The sequence below is a fragment of the Doryrhamphus excisus genome, chromosome 1 (assembly GCF_030265055.1).
Source record: "Doryrhamphus excisus isolate RoL2022-K1 chromosome 1, RoL_Dexc_1.0, whole genome shotgun sequence".
Taxonomy (NCBI): Eukaryota; Metazoa; Chordata; class Actinopteri; order Syngnathiformes; family Syngnathidae; genus Doryrhamphus; species Doryrhamphus excisus.
Genome location: NC_080466.1, coordinates 13,982,186 through 14,010,000, shown reverse-complemented (window position 1 = coordinate 14,010,000; position 27,815 = coordinate 13,982,186). Strand labels below are relative to the sequence as shown.

The window sequence follows — 27,815 nt, the reverse complement described above, 5'->3', positions numbered from 1 at the left end:
AGGCATCGTAGGAGGACTGGTCTAGCCTGCCCCAGAAGTCTTTGAATCTCCCAAAGATGGGAATGTCTGGTCCAGACGAGGAGAAGAAGTGGTCAAACACCGCTGACATTACCAACTCTGCCATGTGATGACGGCATGCCAGGAAGAGGAGTCGGGATCCAAGAGCTCGCTCCACTACGGCACAAGCGCCACCGTGAACGCCTGTGTTGGCAGCTGTCGTATCGAAGCAGAGTCCCGCCAGCCAAGGTTTGACTTGAGGCCATTCTTCCAAAACCTTCAGGATTGCTCCTCCCATGGCCACGCCAGTCCCTGCCGGGATGGAGGCGACGGACAAAATCTTCTCCAGACCCATTCCTGTCACCACAATCGCCAAGCGATCGCTTCACCCACCCTGAGGATCCGGGATGTAGTGAGGCACGGGATAGGGATGTCGCGGGAGAAATTGCAAACTGCGGTGCAATACTCTCGGGTAGTAAAGCTGAATCAAAACTCAGCACAACGAATATCACAAACTTTTATTTTTCTGAACACCCTAATATATATATATATATGTAAAAACTACTCAAATGCTGCAGCGTGGGCGTTTAAGGTGGCTGTGAAGGTTTTTTGTGGGCTTGACGGCTCCACTTGGAGCACGTGAAATGTTTTACAATTTTTTGAAAGCGTTTTTTTTTTTTTTTTTTAATGATCGGGTATGTGAGCTATTTTTATTTTTATTTTTATTTTTTAATAGTATTAAATAAATCCCTCCTATTTGCCCCATACTTATGGTGCACCCCAATACATACATACATACATACATACATACATACATATGTGTACATACAGTCCATCCATTGACACGTGCATACACATAGTAAATGCATGCATACTGTACGCGGACAGATTTCTAAACCCACTGTGGCCCGCCAGTCAAATACCCCTCCCCCCCAACAGGATAAATACCACCATTTCCTCCAAAAGTTTTCCGTGTGATCAGTCGGAAAGAAAGCTTCCCAAGTGAAATAAAAGTTGTTATTTATCATCGGGATGGCGGCAAACCTCCTGGCCCATTTGCGGACATCCAATTAAAGCTAAGTGGCAAGAGCGGGGATGTTAAAATGAAAACATATTTCCTTGATGGCATTTCCTCATTGAAATCATCCCTTTAATGCGGGGTGTGTTTGCCGGTCTGTGCTTTTCCTCCTGACAAGATAAGCGCAAATCTCTGGCAAAGTGCTCGCCTCGCCGCCACCGAGTGCACACCTGCAGAGCGTAGATTAGACGTGAATTATCCCGGGAGTGAGCCTGCGCTGATAGCTCTGCCGGGCTAATCTGACGCTTTCATCTGAAAGCTTCGTGATGGCACGCTTTTGCGGGGGGCTTTTTTTAAAATTTGCTCCGACTGACGCCGCTTTTACTTCCTGCGTGCCGATTCCAAAACTTTTTGGCTTTGGGGCGGCGTTCCGTGTTGTTGTGTTCTATAGCAGGTACCGGCTGAGCACACAAAGTACTCCCATGCGCTGACAAAATGTGTACTCTTTCTGATAAGAGAGTTACCAAGAAGTAAACATGACGTTTTAGAGTGTTCGATGGCGGCCATGTTTGGTGTAGCGTTTCACACGGGCAAACCAGAGAGCAGTACGCCATCAATTTTGACCCGGCAACTCGGGGGTCTGCTGACGTGTGCTGTGTTTACGTCCGGATGCCACAAACATTATTATTATTATTTTACTTCCATGTTCCACTTTCGGGGCCGCACAGAGGTTGATTGATGGTTGATTTGTTTGTATTTGTTGACTGTAGCTGTGTTCGAAACCGCATACTTACCTACTACTCATACTAACTTATTGAGTATGCAGTATTTCTACACTGGCAGTATGCCATTTTTGAGTATGCGAGAAGTTCCCGGATGCATACTGCATTTGCCGGAGATATTTTGTATTTATCGTCAGCTTACTACTCATACCCAAATTACCCAGGATGCAACGCGACGTCACCGGGACGAGATGAGTCCAAACGGCGGTGTCAAGCAGGATATATTGCGAGTTGGTTCGCTTCCTGTTTTAGTAAGTAAAAGCCGTGATTTATCACTATGTTTTTTTTGTACTGAGAAAAGTAATGGAGTGTTTTATTTTGTGAAAATAACCTGAAGTGTGTTGCTCACTAGCTAGCTTAAATTTAGTCAAATTCGCCGGTACGAAATTGTAAACGTTTGGTATTTGGACAAATAAATGGCACACTCGGGATCTAAACGGCCACTTTCTCGCCTGATTTTAAAAAATCTCAATAAAGTTATGTATTTAAAGAGTTTAGAGCTAAAGTGAAATCAGTTTTAGTCTGTTGATTTCGGTTCGGGTAGGAGCGCAATGCATTGTGGGTTATCATGCAGTACGCTGTAGTGTACACGCTTTGCATACTGTCTGATGGATTGGGTATGCAGTATGGAGCGTGGATAGTATAGGCATGGAAGTACTAAGTAGTAGTCAGTATGCGGTTTCGAACACAGCCTATATGTGTTGTATTATGTTGTATTGTTGGGTACATGAACGTTATCTGCACAAATGAAGTTCGGATAACGGATGAATGAAGTTCTTAACTATGTAAGTAAGGCTAAGTGATTAGCATGGTTAGCCGGGTTTTGTTAGCTTCATTAGCCAGTCCAAATTGTCCATAGGTATGAATGTGAGTGTGAATGGTTGTTTGTCTATATGTGCCCTGTGATTGGCTGGCCACCAGTCCAGGGTGGACCTCGCCTCTCACCCCAAGACAGCTGGGATAGGCTCCGGCATACCCCCACCCTAGTGGGGATAAGCGGCATCGAAAACGGATGGATGGCTGTTCCACTTTCATCGTGTGATATGGATTAAAAAGGACTCGATAAAGTTATGAACAGCGCTGTCGGTAAATCAGTCAAAGCAATTTTTTCCCAAGGTTTTCCATACCTGACATTGGACATTATTCCTCTTGGTTCCACAGGTTGAGAATGAAAGGTGTGATTTCATGATCAAAGAGAAAGGGGCTCGGTACTTCCGTATTTCTTCCAAATCCGCCCATAAAGATTGTAGTTTGTCCTTTTCGTCCGACTGCATGAACTTTGGAACCTTTTCAACCTGTGCTGATGCGTACGTTTCATTCCGATCAGGTTTTTACACTTTCATCACGACTTCTGTGCACCCACTTAATGGAACAGGAACCTGGTGAGTCACTGTCTTCTTCCGTTAGCGCTGAGTTTGTCCTTGGTTTAAGCTAACCTTGACTTCTCCCCGCACTTAAGCGTAAGTAGAGGGAAAGCCAGAAAGTCATCTCTAATGTCTTGCACGCCATCCCAAAGACAAGCATACAGACTCGGAGTCTCCAATGGCCGCCAGTCTGGAAGCATGCCCTGCTTGAGGTCAACTGACAGCAGGCATTAGCGCCCGAAGGAGGACTTTTAGCATCACATCCCGAGCTCGCTCAACGGCAGCCATGCTTGCATGGACCCGCATGTCAATTTCAAGAAAAGGGACTTGAGGCCAGGATGTCCTGGACTGCTGACGAGCCAGAAGAGGATTAAGAAGCAGGCAGCTTAGTGCTAGCGCCGAGCAGCTGGGAAGGTGAGCGTTCCGGTCTTGATTGACGGGACATGAGCAGAGGTTTTACCAGGCCTTTCATTATGATGATGATGATGATGATTATTATTTCAGCTCCCGTATTAAGCTGAAATATATACACACAGCCATGGAAATCTACTAAGAACTGTTGCTGAAGGTTCCTCGATGTCTTTCATGCCTGATTAAGTCTTCCTTAGTCATCGTGGTAGTTTCTCTTTAGCAGCATGAAATCATTTGTTTGACATCGCTTACTGGATTGACTCAGCAACGGGAAAGTCGGCAAGAGGAGTCGCTGAAGTCTGAAAGGGAGAATTGGATATTTGGGAAGGTGTAATACAGCAGATCCACCCCTTTTAAGGGGGCTGCAGTCCAAGACCTAAACATTTTCGACCCGTGGCACGCTCCTCCCCCTGGAAACTCCTGCCAGCTGGATGGTGATGCATCATTTGCAACCATCTCATTCAGTCCCGGCCATTTTTCAAACGACATGGCCTCCACTCCCAGCCATCTTTATAAACATGGAACATACCAAAAGAAACCCTTTTAGCTTCTTCAGTCATCAGCCTTCGGAAAAAATACAGATAAATAACGTTTGATTTGCAGGGTGAATGCTCTTAATATGGTGTAAAACCGTTTTTGCCCCCCCCCCCACAAGTGACTTTGGTAGCGACGCGTTTGTGTGACATTTGCAGCTCTTTGAGTCCGGTCTCGTCACATTTGCATTCCGCCGACGGAGGCCTCGGTCAGCCGGGATCGATACATCATTTGCGTCCTGATGGAATCCAGTAACCATCCAAATGAAGGAGGAAGCGTCGTCGGTCGCCTTCCACTTGACGGCTTCGCGCTTGGCTTTGCTTCCATGGTCCCTCCATGGCCTCTTTTGCTTCTCATTATGTTTGCCAGCGTGGTGGGCCTTCATTAGCATATTCAATTAAATGGACGTTGGACTGGGAATAAAGTCCTATCACGGAATTCCCTTGCTTGCACACTTCGTAGCCCAAGTAATCATCAATAAACACAATTTTTAGTCTTAAGCTTCTTGGATTAGTCTTCAGGCTTATGGAGTAGAACGTTTGCTATTGGGCTTTGATGCCTTCGTGTGTATTGGCATCTGTAAAATACAGCGCTACCCCGGTTCCTCTGCGCTAGACCCAGCCGGGTCTGTCCGGCCTTTTACTGGTGGGTTTACCAATTTTTTTAGAAAATAATTTAGGGCAAGGGGCGGCACGGCAGTCGAGTGGTTTGGCACTGAACGCCAAACATGGCCACCTCGTTGGTGTTATTGTCTGGCTGACAACTAATCAACTAACTAATTAAATGTGAGTTAACTGTGAGTTAACTGTGACCAAAGTACAATGTACATGCATGAATTTGGATGGTGGGAGGAAAGCAGCCTAACCCAGAGCAACCCCCCCCCCCACACACAGAACAAACATTGGTGATTCCAACCTAGGTCTTCCATGCTAACCACCAGACCACCGTGCAGCCCAGTTTTCTCTTCCATTCTTATTATTCGCCAAGCTTTTTGCTGTCATTGCAACACCGGCCTGTGCGGCGGCCATATTTCCAGGTTGACGAGCGGCGGTCGAGTGGTTAGCGCGCAGACCTCACAGCTAGGAGACCAGGGTTCAATTCCACCCTCGGCCATTTTGCATGTTCTCCCCGTGCATGCGTGGGTTTTCTCTGGGTACTCCAGTTTCCTCCCCCATTCCAAAAACATGCTAGGTTAATTAGCCACTCCGAATTGTCCATAGGTATGAATGTGAGTGGGAATGGTTGTTTCAGCTGGGATGGGCTCCAGCACCCCCCGCGACCCTCGTGAGGAAAAGGCGGTAGAAAATGAATGAATGAATGAATTTAGGGCTAACCAAATGAAAGGAGAAGAGAAGAAATGGCCCTGGAGGAGGTTAGCTTGTGGGCAGAGGTTATTGGCTAGGAGGGCCTGGTGAATATTAGAAGGTAAATCTTGAGGTGAAGTTCTAGTTTAGATGTTTGGACTTGTCCCAACCTTCCATCACCGAGCTGTTCTGTTGACACGAGTGCCACCTGTGCCACCCAGTTGCACCACCGACCAGCGGTAGAAGTTAGTCATGAAGGGGAAGTTCCCAGCAGTAAGCTACAGGCACATCGTGACTATGTACCCCCAAAAGTTCCCCTCATTCTAAATGCCTGTATGGGGCCTCGGCGACCACACGGGACCCCTGGCACACTGTCACTATTACTACGGTGATTGTTTTGTTGTTTGATATGGGCTCTCACCATTTTGGCATGAAAAGAGGCGCCGCCCGCCTCTGCCGTCCCCTCACTCCAACGAAATCTTTGATTGAAATTCTCCTCAGGAGGAATTGGAGTAAGTTTGCTTAGCCTTTTAACTTTTAATTAGACGGGAGCAGCATACTAAAGTGCTCATATATCCAATAGTGAGGATTATTTGATTGGTGTCAAAGCCAATCGCCTCTAAAGGAGTCATACGCCGTTTGACTGGTGTGAACCGCCGCTCATTTAGAGCTAATTATCCAAGGTCTGCTGTTTAAATGTGATTAACGCCGGCCGTGGATGCTAATGGGTAGATTCACATGCAGGCTGGTTCAATGACAAGTCCTTTTTTCCTGAAAACGAAGCGTAAAATGCATGATCCTCGTCATACTCGTACGCCGGCCGCCACCCCGAGTGGACATCGGCTGGAATCGATCAATTGCCGTCATTGCAAATGGAGGATGACACAGGAACAAGACCATGTCATTTCTTGGCAACGCTTCCAAGGTTCATGATGACTGAAGGAGCGGGAGCGGCACAGAGTTCCCGCCACCGTGCGGCAAGCGCCATCAGAGTGTAATTTCACCGTGGATTAGCACGGCTACGCCGGTGGAACCGCCGCCTTTTTTTATGAATAAATGAAACGGGCTAATCATGACGCTGCAGTCGGCGCAGGGCCCTCGCTGTTGTTCTCCTGTTGAACTCAGAAACGACCCGGCTGAAAATTCAAGGTCACATGTCAGAATTGCCAGAAGTCTTATTGCTTGGCTCCCACAACATTCTAGAAATATGAAAAATATGAAAAAAACTAATTAAAAAATTCTGCAGTAATTTTACAGGTATAACGACAAAAAACATTTAGAGGAAAAACTGTAATTTCACAAGGGTTTCATTCCGCTAACGAAGACTCTGGTCAGGGCGGTTCGCACCGTGGTTCGCTTTGCGCGGTCACTCGTGTAGCCACACGTCACAGCAGCGCTTCAGAGGGCCGGCTTTTAGGAATATATTTAGAAGGCGACACTCCGACTGGAGCATCTGTGCCTCTTCCGCCTGCCGAGAGCCTCCGCAGCGCCTCATCCATCCCTCCTTGGCGGCCATGTTGGCATGAAGAGCTGCCAGAAGGCTCTTGGCCACGCTTTGCCTCGTTCCCGGCCCGCCGTGTGTGTGCGTGTTCACGGTGAGCACCCGTTTTTTGTTCTGACTTCTTCAGTCGCTGCGTTTTATTGGGATGCCGGGCACGAGGCGCCATCCATGGATCTTTATTTTCCATACTTTGAACATGCCGGTCACATGAAAGAAATCCACTTTGCACCACTTTGACAACGGAGGCAAGAAAACAGATCAAAACCGAGACAGCGACATCTCACGTATTTCACTTTCAATTCCAAACTAGGCGAGGACTAATAAGAACGACGTCTCCCACACTCCAAACCCTTTACATCAACTCCCGCTTTCATTCTGAAGAAAATCTATTCTTGCTCAACAAGAGGACAGACCTCCACCAAAGCTTGGGAACATCTTCTTCTTCATAGCATCTTCTGTATTTTCATTATGAGTACATTTACAGTGGTGTGACAAAGTTAGGGCACCCCCGGTGATGTTCCAGATGTTCCTTGACCGGTTGTTGGGATCAGCCATTCCAGACCAACACAGCGATGGATGACAAGTCAAATTAACTTTATAGGATCATTCAATCATCAACAAAAGTAGGCACGTCCATAAATTTGGGCCCGCCCAACAAAAAAAATGACATCAATATTTAGTAGATCCTACTTTTGCAGAAAATAAATGCTTGGATTCTGGTTGAAAGTATTTTGGACCATTCCTCTTTCCAAAACATCTCCAGTTGGGTCAGGTTTGATGGTTTCCAAGCATGGACAACCCTCTTTAAATCACACCACAGATTTCCAATCATATGAGATGGCCATTCCATAACGTTGTACTTGTTCCTCAGCATGGATGCCTTAGTAGAACTGGAGCCGTGTTTTAGGTCATGGTCTTGGTGGATTGTTGGATCCAGCCAACTTCAACTTGGTCACTGATTCTTGAAGACCGTTGGCAACAATCTGCTGATGCCGACTGGAATCCATACCACCTTCAACTTGAAGATGTCCGGTACCTGGACTGGGCCCACAGCCCCACAGCATGATGGAACCACCACCAAATGTTACTGTGGGTAGCAAGTGTTTGTCTTGGAACGCTGTCTTCTTCATCATACCCCCATGCATGTACAGTGACACCAATCTGCACCAAGATCATGTTGGAGGTCTTTGGAGCTGGTCTTTGGGTCCACTTTGACTCTTCTCACCATCCTTAAATACCCTTTCTCCAGGATCAATGAGCTTACCAAACCAATTCAAGGTAATATCTTTACCTGGAATGGCTGATCCATTTAGGAAGGAAAATCCTGAAAATGATTCCTACCACTGTATAAAGCAAGGTGAATGCAATCCGCAATCTGTCAGATTTTAGCTGATGCTCATGGGTGTTTTATCGTAACATTCAGTTTTTTTCCCCCGTCGAAACGAAAGTGGTACCTGTTAGCTCCTGTTTAAAGGTTCCCGCCTCCTGCTGGTGGAACATAAAGCAGCACACGGCAGTAAAAAGCAACTAAGAGGTATTGTTGATGAAGTGATTAGGATGATTTATTGCTAATCTGGTGGAGTGTGACAGGTTTAGCCGCTAATCTATTCCCGCAGTGAGCGCTCCAAGCGCTTTAGTGCTTTCTTCAGTTTATTTCCGTCCTTAGCAATGCCACTGTTATTGATCGCCCACATGCGGGACGCCGGCGACACCCTAAAGCGGCTCCTAACTCGGCTTGACTCCCGACAATTAAGAATCCCTTCTAATCATAGGATCAAAGTTCTCAACTCCTGTTTCCATTCCTATTTATCAACCCAATGCAGCCCCCGTACACGTGAACGTTAATGTTGATATACGCAAACCATGTTTGCGAGGCTTTAGGGGGCTTATTAGTCCTGATTAAGCGCCACTGGCAGGGGTCCGCATCCCAGCTAATCAGGAAGAGAAACTGGGCTTCCGCTGAGTGCTTTGTTTGTCTTTTACTTCCTCTTTTCAAAGCAGGAATGACGACATGGATTATCAGAAGGTCTCATCCACTACTCGTTAGCGCGTCATTTCAAACATCTCGAGACATGAACGAGGGCAGCCAAATCCTACGTGTCCTAATTACCTGCTAGCTAATCCAAACAAAACACTCCTTGCAAAGGCGTCAATCACAAACCCAACGTGGTAACAACTTTTTGTCTTTTTTAATAGATTTTGTTTCAAAACAGCCACGAGACAATATCAACACCAGTAAAACACCAAAGTACCACAGTTGAGCTAGCTAGCTACATGAAACTGGCTCTGGAGGAGGCTGATAACCTGACAGAAGAATTTCCGTTAGGAAAACAAATCTACCCACACAGGAACATTAGGTATCGAAAACAGTATCAGTATCAATTGAATGTGTTAGCTAACATTAGCTGTCTAGCTTACTAGCTGGATGGCACTTGCTAACTTGACCAAAGGATATCGTAAAAAAAAAAAATAGCTGAAGTGTGCTACCTAACACACTAGCTAACCTGACCTAAATTTGACAAAAGTTGTCTTCTATTTTCTATGGTTAGCATTTAGTCATGCCTATTAGCATAGTCGCGTATGTACTCTGTTTTTTTGTTATTTTGCCCTAATGAGCTAAATGGACGGGTAGCTAAGTTTAGAAAAAAACAACCTGAGTTGAATGTGCTAGCAAACATTACTTTTAGCTTGCTACCACTTGACAAAAAGCTGTAGGTTAAAAATTACTATGAATCACGAGTTCAATGTGCTAGCTAATATGAGAGCTTAGTAGTTAACCTGACCAAACGCTATCAGTTTAAACGTCCAAAACAATAGTAAAGTTTGACAAAAGTGATGGTCTATTTTCTATGGTTAGCATTTAGCCATGACTATTAGCATACTCGTGTTTGTGGCCTTTATGAATTAGTTACAAATGTATGCACATGTGTAAAATGGTAATTTAGGATTAGTTTTCATGCAATCCCGTAGATTGTTAAACATCTAGTTGTAGTACTGCGCCTCTCCAGACGCAGTAGATGAGATATAATTCCGTGTTTATTGGGGAAGGAGCGGGCGACAGGTGCAAACCCCACTAAACAAATGGATTGGGAGCTCAGTGATGGGCTCAGCCTCGATTAGCTTCCCTAAGCGCTATCAGCGGATGCTTCCACCGCATGTTGGCTTCCACTTCAGGAACAAATCCATCAAGTGAGCGACCCAAAGAGGATTAACCAAGCTGCGGTTTTAGGGTTAATCTATGCGCAGGTACGTTGACGAAATGAGCTTAGTAGAATGTTGTTGGTCACGTAAAGGTTACATACGCTATCTGTAGCTACGAATCCATCCGCCTTTTTGTGGCAATGCAAACGACCACTTAAAAAAAATCGAATTTGAACAAAGTGGTGGAATTAGATGTTAGCATTGGATGTTAGCGGTCCTTCCTGCTTGTGAAAACCACCATGGATGACTTCCAAAGAGAACATTTCTAGCCAGGTTGACTTGAGTTTGGTAGCATTCCACTGTACAGCATATGTCATTCATCTCAATATTAGCCCTGTCAATCATAGTTCATATATACTGCATGTGATCTTAGCCCATGTCAATCATCTGTTCCTGACTGTAAAAGGTGCGTCATGCTGGCCTTTACTTCAACTTCATCTTTAAGACTGCCGTCCACACCAGGGCAAAGTACCAACTCTGACAGCGCTGGTTAATGATATGTTTTAATTTGGAGTGTCAGCCGCACACCGACTGACTTCCTGTTGCTGCTCGGTTTCATGTTCACAAGCCCAAAAGAATGTTCTTCTTGTTCTTCTTTGCCGGCTGCCGGAGTCTGACTGTCTGCTCCTGAAATAGAAGTGACCTCAACTCCAACCGCTGCCACTGTCTTCAACTCTGGGCTCAAACGCTGAGTAGTAATACTCGTAGCAGAAGTAGTAGTAGTAATGGTAATGGTTTAATTTCATTTGAACATGCATCAGATTCCAATTGAGTGCATCCCATAATCAGTTCCCAGTTCCACATGTCCAAAAGGAGTATGAAGAAGCAAAGCTTGTTAAATCCTACCCCTCCATCTGGTACTTTTACAATCACTAACTGTTACATTTGTTCACTTCCTGCTTTCCATAATACAGTTTAAGGTTGTTTATTTATTTATTTATTTTTTTTTAATTTTGTAATTTTTTGTCCCGTACCAAAGTACTCGGTGATATGAGCATCCAATGCCATAATGGGTACCATAGTAAGTGTCAATATAGTGATATATATAGCACATCATGACTGGTTCAAGACTCTTCATCCTTGTATTTAGCAAACATCATCTGCTTGTATTGTTTCTATGAGGTTGCTGTGACCTTCATTCATTCATTCATTCATTTCATCCATTCATCCTTTCAGGAGGTCGCTGTGACCTTCATCAATTCATTCTTTCATTCATTCATCCATTCATTCTTTAATGAGGTTGCCATGACCTTCATCCATTCATTCTTTCATTTATTCATTCATTCTTTTCATCCATTCTTCCTTCATCCATTAATTCTTTCATGAGGTCGCTGTGACCTTCATCCATCCATTCTTTCATTCATTCATTCATTCATTCTTTTCATCCATTCTTCCTTCATCCATTCATTCTTTCATGAGGTCACTGTGTCTTTCATCCATTCATTCTTTCATTCATTCATCCATTCTTTTCATCCATTCTTTTCATCCATTCTTCCTTCATCCATTCATTTTTTCATGAGGTCACTGTGTCCTTCATCCATTCATTCTTTCATTCATTCATCCATTCTTTTCATCCATTCTTCCTTCATCCATTCATTCTTTCCACATACTGAAATGTTATGGCTTTTTAACGTAGTCCAGTAACAATCAGGCACCATCTTCCGGGGAAGAAAAGAAGAAAACATCTTCAAAGACCTTGTCCGGAATTTGCTGGAGAAAGGAAGTTTTATTCTGATGGGAAAAATGTAACCGTGATGGTCCTGGTTCCTGGTACTGGCTTGGTTGGTTCGTGGGAGCACAAGCAGAGCTTTATTCTGGTTTCCTCCTTCCATGCCGTCACGTCGCACACTTCCACTCATCCCTGGCATCCCCAAGCCCGGAAGAAAAGGTGACAGCTGTCGCCGCGAGGAGGCCACGGAGGGGCGGCCATGCGGCGGCCCCGACCTGGTGCGGCTTCATGATGAGCCCGTTTCCACCTGCCACCTCCTCAAGGAGCCTCCCAACTCTAGCAAGGCCCGCAGAGCTTTGCCTCATCAAAGCCTCGTTCCAATTACCTTTCACATTTTCACTCCTCACATTTGTAGTCATTTAAAAAGCCTCCAGGTCACCCGTGATAAGCTTTAAACCCTCCTTTCATATTTCATTCAATTCACCTTTTAATGTGGCTGCCGCTATTTAACAGCAAAGGAATTTGCTAAATGTGCTTTCTTACCTTTTTTCCTCTCTCACAATAATAAGTATTTGGGTCACCCCCAAAGAAAAAGTCCTATAATTACACACATCAAGTCCTAATTCTAGGACCCTATCATTTCCCTGGAATCTTGGAATTGGCCAATAAAAAACTGATTTCTCGTGGAAAGTGACATCATGGGAATGAAATGCTGTCATCCTGAGGAGAAGCGCTTCCCCCACGGACTGCTCAATCGTGGTGGAATCTCATCCCAAACACTAACCCGCCCTGTTCCGACCGAAACATGTCGGAACGGCGGCATAAAGCTTTGGAAAGTCGTCTCTTAGAGTGTGAATGGAGGCTTTTAGCAGAGCATGCTAGCATGCTAGTGCGGCTGCATGAGTGTGTTGACACCCTGTTGTGTTTTACCATGCCCACTGACAGCCTGAGAAGTCCGAGTGACATCATCAACACACACAACACACTTCCTGCATTCAAAATAAGAGCGGACACAAGGATATTCATTCATTCATTTTCTACCGCTTGTCCTCACGAGGGTCTGGGGGTGCTGGAGCCTATCCCAGCTCTTCAGGCGAGAGGTGGAGTCCACCCTGGACTGGTGGCCAGCCAATCCCAGGTCACATATAGACAAACAACCATTCCCATCCACATTCATATACACAAGGATATAAACAAGCGACTTTTTTGGTTGTTTTGGGGGTTTGGTGACCCCAGGGGTTCTAACAATTCTGGTAATGTAACATCGTTGTTATCATTTAGAGCCCAATTTAAAGGAGTGAGCCCCTCTTCCCTCATCGGCAGCCTTGATGTCTTGTCTTGCGTGTCAGTAATCCATGACACATCTTACCACAACTATGGTGCATTCAAGGACTGCCCAGGAAAGAAAATTATTATCAACATAAAGATAGGATCTTGTACAAATTGTGTGTATGTTGTACATTCTACCTGGATCATTTACCAGTGGCTAGTGAATGATGTGAGGTTTTACTTGATGGTATTTGTTTTTCTTCTTCTACAAAACGTTATGACTTCTTCTCATAACTGTCCGCTTTTTTACCCCCCTGGGGGCTTGATGTCATGTTGGTGGGGGAAAGGGGGCAGATATTTTTAAATTGGTGCTAGAAGGGCTAGAAGACTGTAATAACCCCTCCCTCCCCTCCCTCCTTCCCCCCAGTCCCCAGAGATACTAAAAGCAGTGGAGTCGCCTTGCCTGGTCACGTGGAGGTCGCTGTGACCTTCATCCATTCATTCTTTCATTCATTCATTCATTCTTTTCATCCATCATTCTTCCTTCATTCTTTCATGAGGCCGGTGTGACCTTCATCCATTCATTCTTTCATTCATTCATTCATTCTTTTCATCCATTCTTCCTTCATCCATTAATTCTTTCATTCATTCATTCTTTTCATCCATTCTTCCTTCATCCATTCATTCTTTCATGAGGTCGCCGTGACCTTCATCCATTCATCCTTTCATTCACCCTCCCCTTTGAAGGAGTCCTGTGTTCCGTATTAGTAAGAATTCCGGTGCGTATCGATCCGAGGTGCATCGCTTGAAGTGAGGAGAACATTGAGGGAACATCTCCAGCCATTCCGCCAAAGTCCTGGTCTGTTATTTGGACTTTCTTGTCCTGAGGACGGAATGTTTCCATCCCAAAAGGAAGAAACCACAAATGAGAGCGTGCGGCTTTGCTGCTGAAAGGAATTCTGATTGCGATGGGAAATGTCCAAAAAGAGGAATTTTGTTGGGGAATATATTTCTGTCATGCGTGAGCAGGACTCTCGGGACCTTGAAGGTTGGGGGTATGGCTACCAGAACCGCATTAAGGCCCCCCCCCCCCCCCATGCTGGATGAAGGCATGGGGGGGGGCGGCTCCTGTGTGCTGTCAGCGTGTGTGAGGAACGCTTGTCAGTCTGGATATCAGCCGGGACAAATTGGCCCTTATGGCTGGGGGGGGGCTAAAACCTAAAAACCTCATTTGGCTGAAACGGCATCTTTTAAAAGGAGAATACAACATTTAAAGGTCATAAAAGTGGAAAAATGATGGCCATGGCCCGTCATAGAACAATGGCTTGTACGGAATGAGACCTCTTGTCAGTCAAACACGGTCGCTGTTTGTCTCTGTGGCAGGAGGCGGGGCTGCTATAGCGTGCACACTCAGAGAGTGCAGCAAGTAAGCCTCCCGAGGAGCCGTGCAAGGTCACATGGTAAAAATCAGGAGGGAACCCCCCCCCCCCAGGCCAAAGGGTTAGCGGTACACATGTGAGTGTGCATGGTGTGCTGCAAAAAGACACAAACTGGTTGGGCCTGTTGCAGGTCTGCAGAAGTGGACCCAGGAGCGTACGGTGGTCATGTCAGGGTCCGACTTGGCCGGGCTTCGTATGAAGAGACAAAAGAGTCCTTCAGGGTCCTTCAGGGTCCTTCAGGGTCCTTCAGGGTCCTCCAGGGTCCTTCAGGGTCCTTCAGGGTCCCCTGTCTCTCTCCAAGAAGCTGCTTCTTATTTGTTTTTCATGTTTTTCCCGGCGGCCAACAAGAAGTGATCCAAGTCAGTTCCTAGCTCTCCATGCTTTGCGTGCGCCGCCATTAATAATAAGAAATAGGAATGTGCTGCCGTGTCCTCCTGGGTCAGCACCTCCACCAGACCTGGACCGGTGCTAGCTTTATTAAAATTCATTGATTTAGCCCAAAGGCTAAACAACAACACGATTCTTTATCCACACCACCACCCTCTTCTAAGCAAATAACACTTCTTCTTTTTTTTTTCCTGCTTCTGCTATTTCGACCCTGAGGGCTGACGTGATTTAAGAATCAGGATGCATCATCTGGTCTTCGTGGAAAAATACTAAAATATACATTACTGTTATTAGCTATTAGTTCTATGATTTCTGCATCCTTATAAGTCCCTACTTTAGTGTTGTAATATTACCTCGTCTGGTTTAAAAAAAATGTAGAGCTCCGGTCTTACAATGAAATTAGCAGCACGCAATTAAGGTTTAAAAAGAGAGCGGCAAAAATCTTCGTCATTTTTTCAGAATAACAATAAAATAATATCATTTTGAGAAACAAACAAAACAGGGACTATCGTTGTCATTTTGTGAAAATCGGATTAGGGAAACTGTTTGAGTATTACAGGAAAAAGGAAGAAAGTTTAAATACCTGGGAAATTAAAAACAGCAGGAATGGGTGGGGAAAATGTTATGGGAATAGAGTTAAAATATTACAAGAAAAAAGTATATTATAAGATTAATTTCATGAGAATAAACACATCATGTTATGAGGATAAATAATGTCATTGAGTTGAAATATTACAGAAAAAATATATGATCTTTCAAAAAAAGCTGTCATCTTATGAGAAAATAACAAAACCAAATAAAATGATCATTTTTGGAATAATAGGTTGAAGGAAAAGTCGTAATATTTTGGGAATAAAGTTTAAAATATTACGAGAAAAAAAGTAATATTGTAAGAAGAATAAACACATCATGTTATGAGGATAAATAATGTCATTGAGTTGAAATATTACAGAAAAAATACATGATCTTTCAAAAAAAACTGTCATCTTATGAGAAACAAACCAAATAAAATGATCATTTTTGAGAATAATACTAGGTTGGAGGAAAAGTTGTTATGTTATGGGAATAAAGTTAAAATATTCAGGGCTCTACGTTAAAAACAAAAATTACTTGCCCATGGGGAATCCTTAAGGTGAGAACTACTTGCCCGAACTTGCCCCATGTAAAATGAAAAGTGCCATAATGATATCATATATCAATATATGCTGATAATTCATCAGATAATAGTACTGATGCATTGTATTTGGAGGAATGTCTGAAAATTGTGGAGATGTATTTAACATACATCTCCACAAATTTTCAGACATGCTATCTTACACATCGTAGTCGTAGTAAGCAGTGATATTTAAGTTGTGCACCACAATTAAACATTATTGAATAGACACATTTGTGTACTAGTAAAGTGTTTTTAATCCGGAAAAAAATGCTCAATGGTCAAACAATAATTTGTGAAGCAAAGGTGAGAAAAATACACAGAGAAATTGAACCGCTAGATTTTGCAGCTTGTGCAAAATCAGCACTTGGTATTGGATCTAATGGGTGGTGTTTCATTGTGACCACTTCAAATTGTCACAGCAATGTGATTCACTCACCTGTGCCATCATTTGATTTGCTGCCGCTAATAAAATACTTGTTTAGGAGGCACTGGTTCATCACTTTTTGGTGTTTTCCTTCAGAAGTTGTTGAAGAATTAGACGATGTTGGCAGGGACGCCATGATAGATGTTTTCCTAGTAAAACGATCGCTGACTGGTTGATCGCGAACAAGAACGGGTGTGGGTAAAACGCGGATTGTGGATTACGGACCGCGGTCTAAATAAACGATTCTGATTGGTCCATTTCAAGATTTGCAAGGATTGGTTTGCAAATTACCATCGGAATTACGCAGTCCGTGTTTTACCAACACCCAACAAGAACCGCTTTAAAAAAAACTCTTGGCAGTACGGCATGCTAAAGTGCACTTGCCCGACGGGAATATTAATGATTGGATTTACTTGCCCGAATTTTGTTTGAACTTGCCCCGGGCCATCGGTACATCGTTATTGTCGAGCCCTGATATTATGTGAATAAAGTCATTACAATTACAACATTTACCGAAATTATTTCATTTTTTATAGCAATATGACAAAGCTGCAACGTATGCAGCATCACTCACTTCTTGGCATATTAATACAAAATCCTTTCTTCCTCACACTTGTCTTCCCTGGCAGGTACGTCACATCAAGGTCAGCGCGGGCGGCCTTCCGCGTGAAGCGCTTGATCCGGTCGGCGCCGGCTATCACGCCTCGGCCGGGGCGCCGGCCTCCCTAATTGGCTTGAATTGGAGCTGGTGCTTTTGGCGGGATGGCCCAGTAAAGTGTTCCATTTGGAGGACTAATGCTTTTATTAGCGGACGGATTGGAGGGGTGGGGGCCCCACGGGCAAGCCGGGAGGAGATTTCCTATCTGGGAGCGCTCTCATTCATCATGGTGTCTTTGCACTCGGACGCGGGAGCAGTACAAGTGTAGCCAAAAATATGAGCACATTGATCGCTGTTTTTTCCTCCCCATGAAGCAAAAGTGACTTTTTAATGAGGTTCTAACGGTACAATGTGGCCCCAGATCTACCATTTGCATCTGTGTGCAGGTTTTGGAGTAAGAGTAGGTCGGATTCGACCACAAAAGGGCCACATTCCACCACAGTTTTGGTCAGATTCTCACCAAAATAAGGTATTTACAAGATGGCTGCCGTCCGTCAGCGTCCCTGAGCAAACGACGGCGGAGAGCTTTGAGCAGCAGCACGTGTCGCATTTCACGGACACCTGCCTTCACTGATTAGCGTGTTTGCTAGCAATTCAAACGCTCCCAAACGGAACCGTCATCCCTTCGTGCTGAAAAGTACAAACAGCAGCTTGTATGTTGACGCCATTTTTTGTTTTACTTTTAGACGCCGGCTGACGAAGCGGGGAACCGTCTTCTGCAGGAGGAAGGACAAGAGACAGAGGTGAGAAAAATAATTATTGTTAATATTTAATAATTGTTAAAAACAGTTAGTTTTTACCAAAATGGAACTTAGTGGATGTTCAGGGAATCCAGTACAGAGCCTTGGGGCACACCACAAGGAAGACTTTCACTGATAGCTTTACGTTCCACATCTAAAAAATAATATCTAAAATAATAATATCTAAAAAGTATATCTGGTATACAAATATATCTGGTATATAAATATCTGATATCGGAAACAGAACATAATGGAGGATATCATGTACGGACAGGGTGTCGTGGGCATGCTGGAGCCTATCCCAGCTGTCTTCAAGCCTAATAAGCACTATAGAAAATGGATGGATGGATTATGTACATTGTTGAATCAATGCTGTGCGATACTGGTATTGATTGATGTCGATATCGTTGATGAACTGCTAGTTGATTTTGCTTTATTGATATCAGTTTATGTCAGTATCCGCAATGAAGTGCTGTGCGATATCGCCGTAGTAGCTCTTTTGGTATCGGCTGGGGGATGTGCTGGATGGTATCACTGTGCTGGATGATATCATTACATTGATATCGGTGATGAGGTGTTGAGCACTGTAACGGCTGTACAATATCAGTATATACCATGGGTGGTGGAAGGACCCCTCCTGGGGACGGCTGGGATACCGTGGGTGGGATGGCCGGGATACTATGGGTGGTGGAAGGACCCCTACGGGGGACGCCCGGGATACTGGGGGTGGTGGAAGGACCCCTCCGGGGGATGGCATGCCCGGGGGAACTGGCATTGAAGGAGTTAGGATTTGAAAAACGAGGGATTACTGTGTTTTGCAATCTACTCATTACATTTGTCCTACGTTGTACTCTGTGCATATGCTAGCGGCCCCGCCTACACCCACCCACCCAGACACACAGACAGGGTCTGTATGACTGACACAAAAGCTCACCCCGTTCATGCTGTTGCTCAATGCAACAAAGAAGCAATGCACAGAGTGAACCCTCGTGATGCCAGGAAAACCAACATGTGTTCACATGGTGATATTTACCCAGGCTGGCAAAATGATCCGGTTCAATTCCACTTGATTATCATCCAGGCCTGGTGCCACCAAACAGGTGGGTTTGTTCCACATTGTGGTCTTACGAGATCTTATGAGAGCCCTCCAAGTTGTCCGTGAACAAAAGGAAAGTATTCCTCCCTGCGAGTACTACTCTCCGTGCTCAAGCAGCAATTCCCATTTGCCTTTTCATTAATATTCACTTTTGCATTTGCTGACACGCCATCATTTTGTTCTGCCTTAATAAAACTAATTACCAGTGGAGCAGGAAGAGAAGAAAATCTCATTAGGCCGCGCGTGTGTGTGTGTGTGTCATAAAATAAAGGAATAATTGCAGCATGACAATTCATTGTTTCCATAAAAAATGCAACACATTTGGTTTCAAGTCACTTCCAACCCGCTCCATATTCCGATATATATACATCCATATCAGAAATGTCCCTTTTCATCATATCAAAAGTTAATTGTTTTCAAAGAAATTGAATGAAATGCCACAAGAAATCATTTTTTCTTTGACATGATAGGCGGCATTACATCAACGGAAATGAATGGGATTAAAAATCATGATGAAAATGTGGTTGGACGACGACTTCACGCTGGAGTCACTTTGATGAACTTCAATTGAAAAAAAATAAAGTCCGTTGATAGTCGAGGCAAAAGACATGAAATAAAACATTTTATTTCGGTTCAAACTTTCAAAGCTGATCTTTTGATACCGGAATGGAAAAGTGAATTTGATTTTATTCATATAGAATACTTTTTTTAAATGAACTTCATTGCCACTCTCACTTGACATACTGTATATATTCATATTTGGAATATATTGATGGACTTTTGAGTGATTTTTTTTTTTTTACCATAAAAGCCGGCTGCTTTTGTCTGCTTGCGTGTTTCACCAGCAAGACCAAGGCTTTTCAAACGGGACACTGAATAGGCTTTTCCATCTCTGGCTTCTCCTTGGGACTACCGCTACCCAGTACAGTACCGTAACCCCCCCTGTAGAAAAACACCCCAGCCACACTTGGACAACGCGCTGCTCTATTTCTTTATTTGTTTTCAATTTGTTTACAAACAACCTTTGTCACGTGACGTGTTCCCTTTCCTCTTGAAATCCCACCAAGGGGGAACTTTTGGAACTTTTGGTGGCGTGTGACGGACGTTCTTAGGCCAGCTCGTCAGCATTGTTGTTAAACAAGCAAGTCATTCCCTCCCCCCTCCAAGCTATTAACGGCTTCCACAAAGGGGGGGGGGGGGGGGGGGGGGGGGTGATGGGGCTTATCTGTCCAATCTCCTGTGAATGCATCACAGCTACAGCACCGGCACGGGATAAGGATAGAGGCCATATTTTATAGCCACTGGGACCAGGAATAAGCAATGATATGATGCTAGCAACGACCTTAGCAATGGGCCAGGGGGGCGCCACCAAGGTCGATGCAATAGCACTCAATCTTCCAAAAAGTGTTCCTGTGTACGTCCAAATGGCGGCGAGCGGTCATCACTGGACTACAGCGGAAAGTTAGTTTTTGATCCAAACGTTCAAGTTGCTGCTTTAAAAAAAGCGTAGCAACGATCCCAACAATTGTGCTCATATTGGTGATTTAGGGCAAACGTGTGTGTGTGTGTATATGTATGTATGTGTGTGTTTGAACACAAAGCGTCAGCAAGTTGAAACTTTTTGTCTTCACACTCGATTTGTAGCCAGTTTATTAGCAGCTAGCCGGAGCACCCGGTGGTTAAACGGCCATCATTACGCCAAATGAGGCCGTCTTTGTCTTCCCACTCGGTTTGTCCCCACGCTCCACTGCCCCCGTAACGCCTCGTTAGCATATCGACACCGGCCACAAAGAACTTTTGAAATAGCTGGTGTTTGTGCTGCCGTGGCATGTGCACTGAATTAGGCACACCTGCACCACCTTACCCCCCCCCCAGGCAAGATGATAATGTGTTTTGTCAAGGTGATGAATATTATTATGAATATTATTATGCACTGCAACGTGCTGACAGACGACAGTTGGGGGCTAAAACGATTCTAGTACCTCAGTTTTAGATTCTCATCTTTGGTTCTTCGGTTTGTGGAGTTTGATTGACGACAGGGCGTGGTGTCCCTGGACCCTGGACCCTGGACCCTGGACCCTGGCCCCTGGACCCTGGACCCTGGACCCTGGACCCTGGACCCTGGACCCTGGACCCTGGACTGGTGGCCAGCCAATCACAGGGCACATATAGACAAACAACCATTCACGCCACACAGAGATGCCAGAGCAGGGAATCGAACTCGGGTCGGTTAGCATCCCTCCCACCTGGTTAGCATCCCTCTACAGGAAGTCATAGATCTCTAATTGCTTTGGTTTCATTGAGTTTTTCTTCAGCTTTACAGATGCCACCTCTTGTTTTTCCTGTCGGGGTAAATAAAATGGTGGCGGTGTGTTTTGTCAAGGTGATGAATATTATTATGAATATTATTATGCACTGCAACGTGCTGACAGACGACAGTTGGGGGCTAAAACGATTCTAGTACCTCAGTTTTAGATTCTCATCTTTGGTTCTTTGGTTTGTGGAGTTTTATTGACGACAAGGCGTGGTGTCGAGTTGGCCGCACCCCAAGAGGGACAGGACCCAAGTGCAGGTAAAAATGTTGTAATAGCGCCAGTAGAGCAGGAGGGGGGACCAACAGAAAGATCCAGAACATGCGGAGCTCCAAGGACAAACGCCAGAAGCTAAACACAATAATCAAAGACCAAATTAGCATTCGCATGTAACAAGGAAAGTGAATGCAACAGAAACACAACAATACACACCAAAAGCAGAACTAAGGTGTAAAAGAGAAAGTAAACAGACAGACAATGTATGACAGTACCCCCCCCCCCCCCTCTAAGGACGGATCCCAGATGTCCCAAAGTCCGGAGTCACAAAGGGTTGGGGTGGAGTGACCTGGGGCATGGCCGGGGAGGCATGCTCATCGGAACCAGCAGGACTCTTGTGGGTGGCTGCTGGGACAGCGTGGGTGTTGGAAGAACCCCACCTTGGGGACTTCCAGGTGGGCATGTATGGTGGAACTGGAATATTGAACTGGAATATGGAACTAGAATATTGAACTGCAATATGGAACTGGAATATGGAACTAGAATATTGAACTGCAATATGGAACTGGAATATTGAACTGGAATATGGAACTGGAATATGGAACTGGAATATTGAATTGGCATATTGAACTGGAATAAGGAACTGGAATATTGAACTGGAATATGGAATTGGAATATTGAACTGGAATATGGAACTCGAATATTGAATTAGAATATGGAACTGGAATATTGAATTAGAATATTGAACTAGAATATGGAACTGGAATTTTGAATTGGAATATTAAACTGGAATATGGAACTGGAATATTGAATTGCAATATTGAACTGGAATATGGAACTGGAATATAAGACATTTAAGCTAAGTTGATGAGTCAGGGACCCTTTAATAGTCACGGTAGACAGTGATGAAAATATCCATTTATTGTTTTTCATTTCTCGTTATTTGGCCCACACATAAACGCATAATGAACACTCTTGGAATTTTCAGTGTCAGTGAATGCATCTCATGGTCATCTAATGACCATGAGAAAGCCTCCTTCCCTGGATGAGCACACTGGAGATGTGTTGGAGATACAGTATACATACAGTATATACAGTATTCATACAGATACAGTATACATACAGTATATACAGTATTCATACAGTATACACAGTATACATACAGTATATACAGTATAGGATGCATACATTATGCATCGAGTATAGGAGGATTACACTGCTGTTGTGTTCAGCTATAAAGAATAAAGCTATTAAAGAGCAGCAGACTCTGGGGGGGGGCGAGGGGGGGCCCTCAGGCTGCCGACCTGTCACCATGTGCATGTATTAATTATGCTAAAGACGTTCATGTAATTATTGGAATGAATTAGTTCCCACTGTTAACATTCTATTTTTGACACGTCTAAAAATGTCATTTTATGTTCATGCAGCAGGAAATATTAACTTCTCATATTATTATGACACACAAATTAGAAAAAGTTGGCAAATTGGGTTGGGGGGGCAAGCTCTAATATTACGGGACCACATTCCAAATATTAGCATGCATACTGGAGCCTATCCCAGCTGTCTTGGGGCGAGAGGTGGGGTCCACCCTGGACTGGTGGCCAGCCAATCACAGGGCACATATAGACAAACAACCATTCACGCCACACAGAGATGCCAGAGCAGGGAATCGAACTCGGGTCGGTTAGCATCCCTCCCACCTGGTTAGCATCCCTCTAGAGGACGTCATAGATCTCTAATTGCTTTGGTTTCATTGAGTTTTTCTTCAGCTTTACAGATGCCACCTCTTGTTTTTCCTGTCGGGGTAAATAAAATGGTGGCGGTGTGTTTTGTCAAGGTGATGAATATTATTATGAATATTATTATGCACTGCAACGTGCTGACAGACGACAGTTGGGGGCTAAAACGATTCTAGTACCTCAGTTTTAGATTCTCATCTTTGGTTCTTCGGTTTGTGGAGTTTGATTGACGACAGGGCGTGGTGTCCCTGGACCCTGGACCCTGGACCCTGGACTGGTGGCCAGCCAATCACAGGGCACATATAGACAAACAACCATTCACGCCACACAGAGATGCCAGAGCAGGGAATCGAACTCGGGTCGATTAGCATCCCTCCCACCTGGTTAGCATCCCTCTACAGGAAGTCATAGATCTCTAATTGCTTTGGTTTCATTGAGTTTTTCTTCAGCTTTACAGATGCCACCTCTTGTTTTTCCTGTCGGGGTAAATAAAATGGTGGCGTTAGCCGCGTGACGAGCGGGGTAAAGATGGCCGATAACGAAGACGAACGGATGCGTTGCTTCCCCTCAAGTCCACCCAGCCGAGTAATGAGAGGAACGATTTCAAGGAGCCGAGTTAAAAGCAGCGGAAAAGGAACGTGACGCGCATCCGTCTTGTCGGCACGGATGGCAGCTGGACTAATTAAGCCTCATTTAATTAGGGAAGCCTTAAGTTGGCGTGGCGGCTGATTCATGGCCTGCCGCTAATCGAGCAGCAGCAGGAAGGCGACTGAATCCCGGATTCAGGAATTTTTTAAACACTTTTTACAGACCAAGCTACTTGCAGTCTTCCTCAGTGGTTATGTGATGATTCCGATCAGCTGATTCATACGGATGTTGTCGCTGCATCCGCTTTGATTGACAGGTACATCACTCTGAGTGTCCGGTACGAAAAACCAACTGGGTCTGTTAAAAGAACCGAAACCGTTGGAATGTACGAATATTAAAGTAAAAGTAGCTCCTTGGAATATTACAGACAAGGATCACCACTGTTCCGTGATTTAGCCATTTGTGGAGAACGGCTCTCACTGCGGTTGGCTGGAGCCCCAAAGCTTTTCCACACTGATAAATCTCAGCTCATCTTGTGTTTTAACGACCCAAAATGAAGACAAATGTGGAGACAAAATGGCGGCACTCGTCCATCCATGTGCACAACCACGCCACGCTCCACACGAGTTGTGGACCCTCATTGGACCGCTGAGAGTCAGAAGTCCGCCCCACCCTTTTTTAACTTCACTCTGCTGTTTTTTAAAATGTCCCAGACATTTCTAATTGTATTCCTTAAATGTTCTTCTGCTAATATTCCGACTTTATGGATGATCAGGTATATATGTGGCGTACATTGGTGATCTCTGCAACGTACAACCTCAGCTCGTTAGACGTCTTTCAGATGGTTGGGAACAATTCCACGCCAACGTGATTGGCTTGAATGTAAGAAGGAGAAGCCCCCCCCCCGAGGCATCACAGATAAGTCTGGCAGAAAGGAAGTCGGAGATGAAACCTGTCACCTTGTGATGACGATGCCGGTTATTTTTAGCACCTTTTTAGCCCAAATCCTCCCCTCCGTATCACATGATTAAAGGATTCCTTTAAGGTGTGTGTGTTTGCAGGACAATTTCACCCCATGGCCTGGAAAAAGAAGCCACGGATTGGGCGGGGGGCAGCGTAGCCGCGGCGTCTAAGGATGCTCACATGGCTGTTTGTTTTTGGACTAGCCCCCTAACCTGCTGAATCCAAGCCATCCTTGGGTATTGAAGACACTGGACCCCCACTTGGTCCTGATGCTGCGTCATCAGTATGTAAATGTTAGTGCACTTAGGTAAATGTTAGTTCACTTAGGTAAATGTTAGTACACTTAGGTAAATGTACTACCTGGTAAATTGTCATGTTGTCACGGATCATCGCACATGCAAAATTGGAGCAATTACACATTGGTTTTCGAGGCCTATAATATAGAAAGGCTAAAAAAGGCCAGCGTTGTTAGTCCAGCGAGCGGCATCATGCGTGAAGGTGTTTTTGGGCGGCAGGTACGGTGGAGGTCAGTTTGGGTTTGAGCTAGAGCGATACAGCTAGGCGTACGGCCGATCCCAAGCTACCATCAGAATGCTCTTTAGCTGGCTAACAATGTTGCTAATGAGGCTAAATCTCATTAGCAGCACGCTACTTCCTCCTGCTAGGAAAGGAAATGGTGGAAGCGTTTCATGTGCAAAGAAAGCCAAACAATTTGGGTCAGACGGCAGCTTTTGGCGAGGATGAGAAGACGCGGCCGTTATGTTTGAAAGCCGGTCAATCCTAATCTGGGAAATGGAAGCTATCATCCCCTAATCCCACGCATGACAAGCTAGGACATCGCTAATACCAGCAGACAACCGGCCATTGTCAGCTGGAGATGATGCGGCATACTGGAGCGCATCACTGCATGATTATTTCCCAGCTTGCATTGAAGTAGCATCGCTTTAATAGCATACCGTCTTTGCCATTTATGCCATTTATGAAAAGGAAGCTCATTTGTTTTTCCTAATTTTACGACTTTCAAGAGAAGTTTATCCCTTTGTACTGCAGCTAAACCTGTTGGCCGCACTTTTATGAACCTCTTATGGCCAGAGTTTGACCGTGGAACAGACAAATTAGCTGTGCATTGTTTCCAATGGGAAGAAGAGTAAGTCAAAAGAATGTTGGGTTTTTCGTTCGATTCCTGTCTGGCGTCTGCTTCTATAAACTCTTCCCACTTGGACAGCGAATGAGATGATGATGATAAAGAAGAAGAATGGTTGGCTTGGCGGCCATGCTGTTTGATTGGTGGAAGGGAGCGCGTGCCTGAGCGGGGGTCAACACGCTTATTGGCGTAAAAGACGGAAAGAGGATCATCCCTCATCATGGCCGCCGCCATCCTTCCCGAATGATGATGTCATTTTCCTTTCCTGCGGTCGCCTGGTGTGGAAGTGGGAGCCACCAGAGCGCGTCTGGCCCAGGAGACCACCCCGCGCTGGAAAGAACCCCCCCATTCCTTCCTCGCATATCGGACACTCTTTTTAAAAACGTGCAGGCAGAATGGCATACAAGTGGAAAAAGAAGTTAGGCACTCTTTACTTAGAAGGGGGGGTCCAAACCTTTGTCCACCCGGGGGGGTAGTTGAAGTATCAAAGAGTATTTGGATTAAAGGTAAAATGTCTTTCATGAGACTTTTTTCTCTGAAAAGCCTGTTAGCATGATGCTAACAGCTCGCATACATGTTTGCCAACACCACCAATAAAGTTATAACAAAGGAAGGGTGGTGTAGTAGTAGATGTAGATGGAGTAGATGTAGATGTAGTAGATGTAGTAGATGTAGATGTTCTTGATGTTGTAGATGTAGTAGATGTAGTAGATGTTGTAGATGTAGATGTATTAAATGTAGTAGATGTATATGTAGATGTATTAAATGTAGTAGATGTAGATGTAGCAGATGTAGTAGATGTAGATGCAGTAGATTTAGTAGATGTAGATGATGTCATAGATGATGTAGATGTAGTAGATGTAGATTTGCGTGTGAAATACGGATTGACCTCCATCGCGTATGCCAGGAAATGCGTTTCTTCGGAAGTCATGATAGTCGTAATGATTTGTGCGAGTTTAATAGAGAGCACGGCTGCCAGGCGTCCTAATAATGAGGTTCTAACTCCTTCCTGGATGAAAGCATCCTTTCTTCCTCGTCGCCAGGAGCCTCTGAGGGCGCGGCGCCACGACGAGAAAGATTGCATCCTGTGAATTTAAAAAAAAAAGGCGAGTATTCTTATTTCCCCTCCTGCACGTCATCTGCACCAGACGCCGTGTTTGGGACTTTTTGTCACTTCCTGTGATGGAAATCTTATCGCCAACGCGACATCGGGATTGAGGGGCGATTATCTGGCCGTCTGATCGCAAACACGATGAGAAGATAACAAAGACAGACACGCTCGCTGTTAATAAGATTTCCCGCCAATACAACAAGTGCAACTTTTGTGTACACGCTGCATAATAATAATAGTAATAATAATAATAATCCACAATAGCAGCATGACGGCTGCTGTTTGTTTGGTCAGGCCTCCTGCCACCGTGATGCATTCAAGGCCAGATAAAGCCGGCACGCCGCCTCATTAGCGAGCCGCACAGGTCAAATACGAGGTCAAAAAGTAAGGCCGGAACTCCTTTTATCTGCTGGTTCTAATAATTAGGAAAAGATGTTGTCTGTGAGTGGAGGAGACGCATGCTAATTAGCCTTGCTCAAAGGCAACTTCAACACGGTGGATGTCTTCATGGCCCTTAACAGTTCTACCAATACAATTCAAACAGAGCAATGATGCTACAAGAACAGTCAAAATGTGGTCAAAAAGTGTTAAAATTGCATAAAAATGGCGTACAAATGGCATAAAAATGGTGTAAAATTGCGTAAAAGTGGCGTAAGAATTCATGTAAATTAGCATTAACGGCATGCTAATGGAAAAGCTTTTCAACGCATCAGCAAAACACATATATGTTGATGTTACTGATGGTATTGTGTAAATCTAAGACAGGAAGAACCTGAAATGAATAGCGAGCCC

At 44.7% G+C, this 27,815-nt stretch overlaps 1 protein-coding gene across 4 annotated transcripts in view; it reads left to right on the top strand.

The window, feature by feature from the left end:
- The window catches only part of frg1 (FSHD region gene 1), a 79,214-nt gene that overhangs the window by 6,640 nt on the left and 44,759 nt on the right, over positions 1-27,815 (top strand). For all 4 annotated transcript variants that reach the window (XR_009130220.1, XM_058076500.1, XM_058076490.1 and 1 more), the window contains one exon: positions 17,801-17,857. Coding sequence is in view for 1 of the 4 variants with exons in the window: in XM_058076478.1 (XP_057932461.1) it covers positions 17,801-17,857 (57 nt within the window). In the remaining 3 variants the exon portion in view is untranslated. The remainder of the gene's footprint in view (positions 1-17,800; positions 17,858-27,815) is intronic.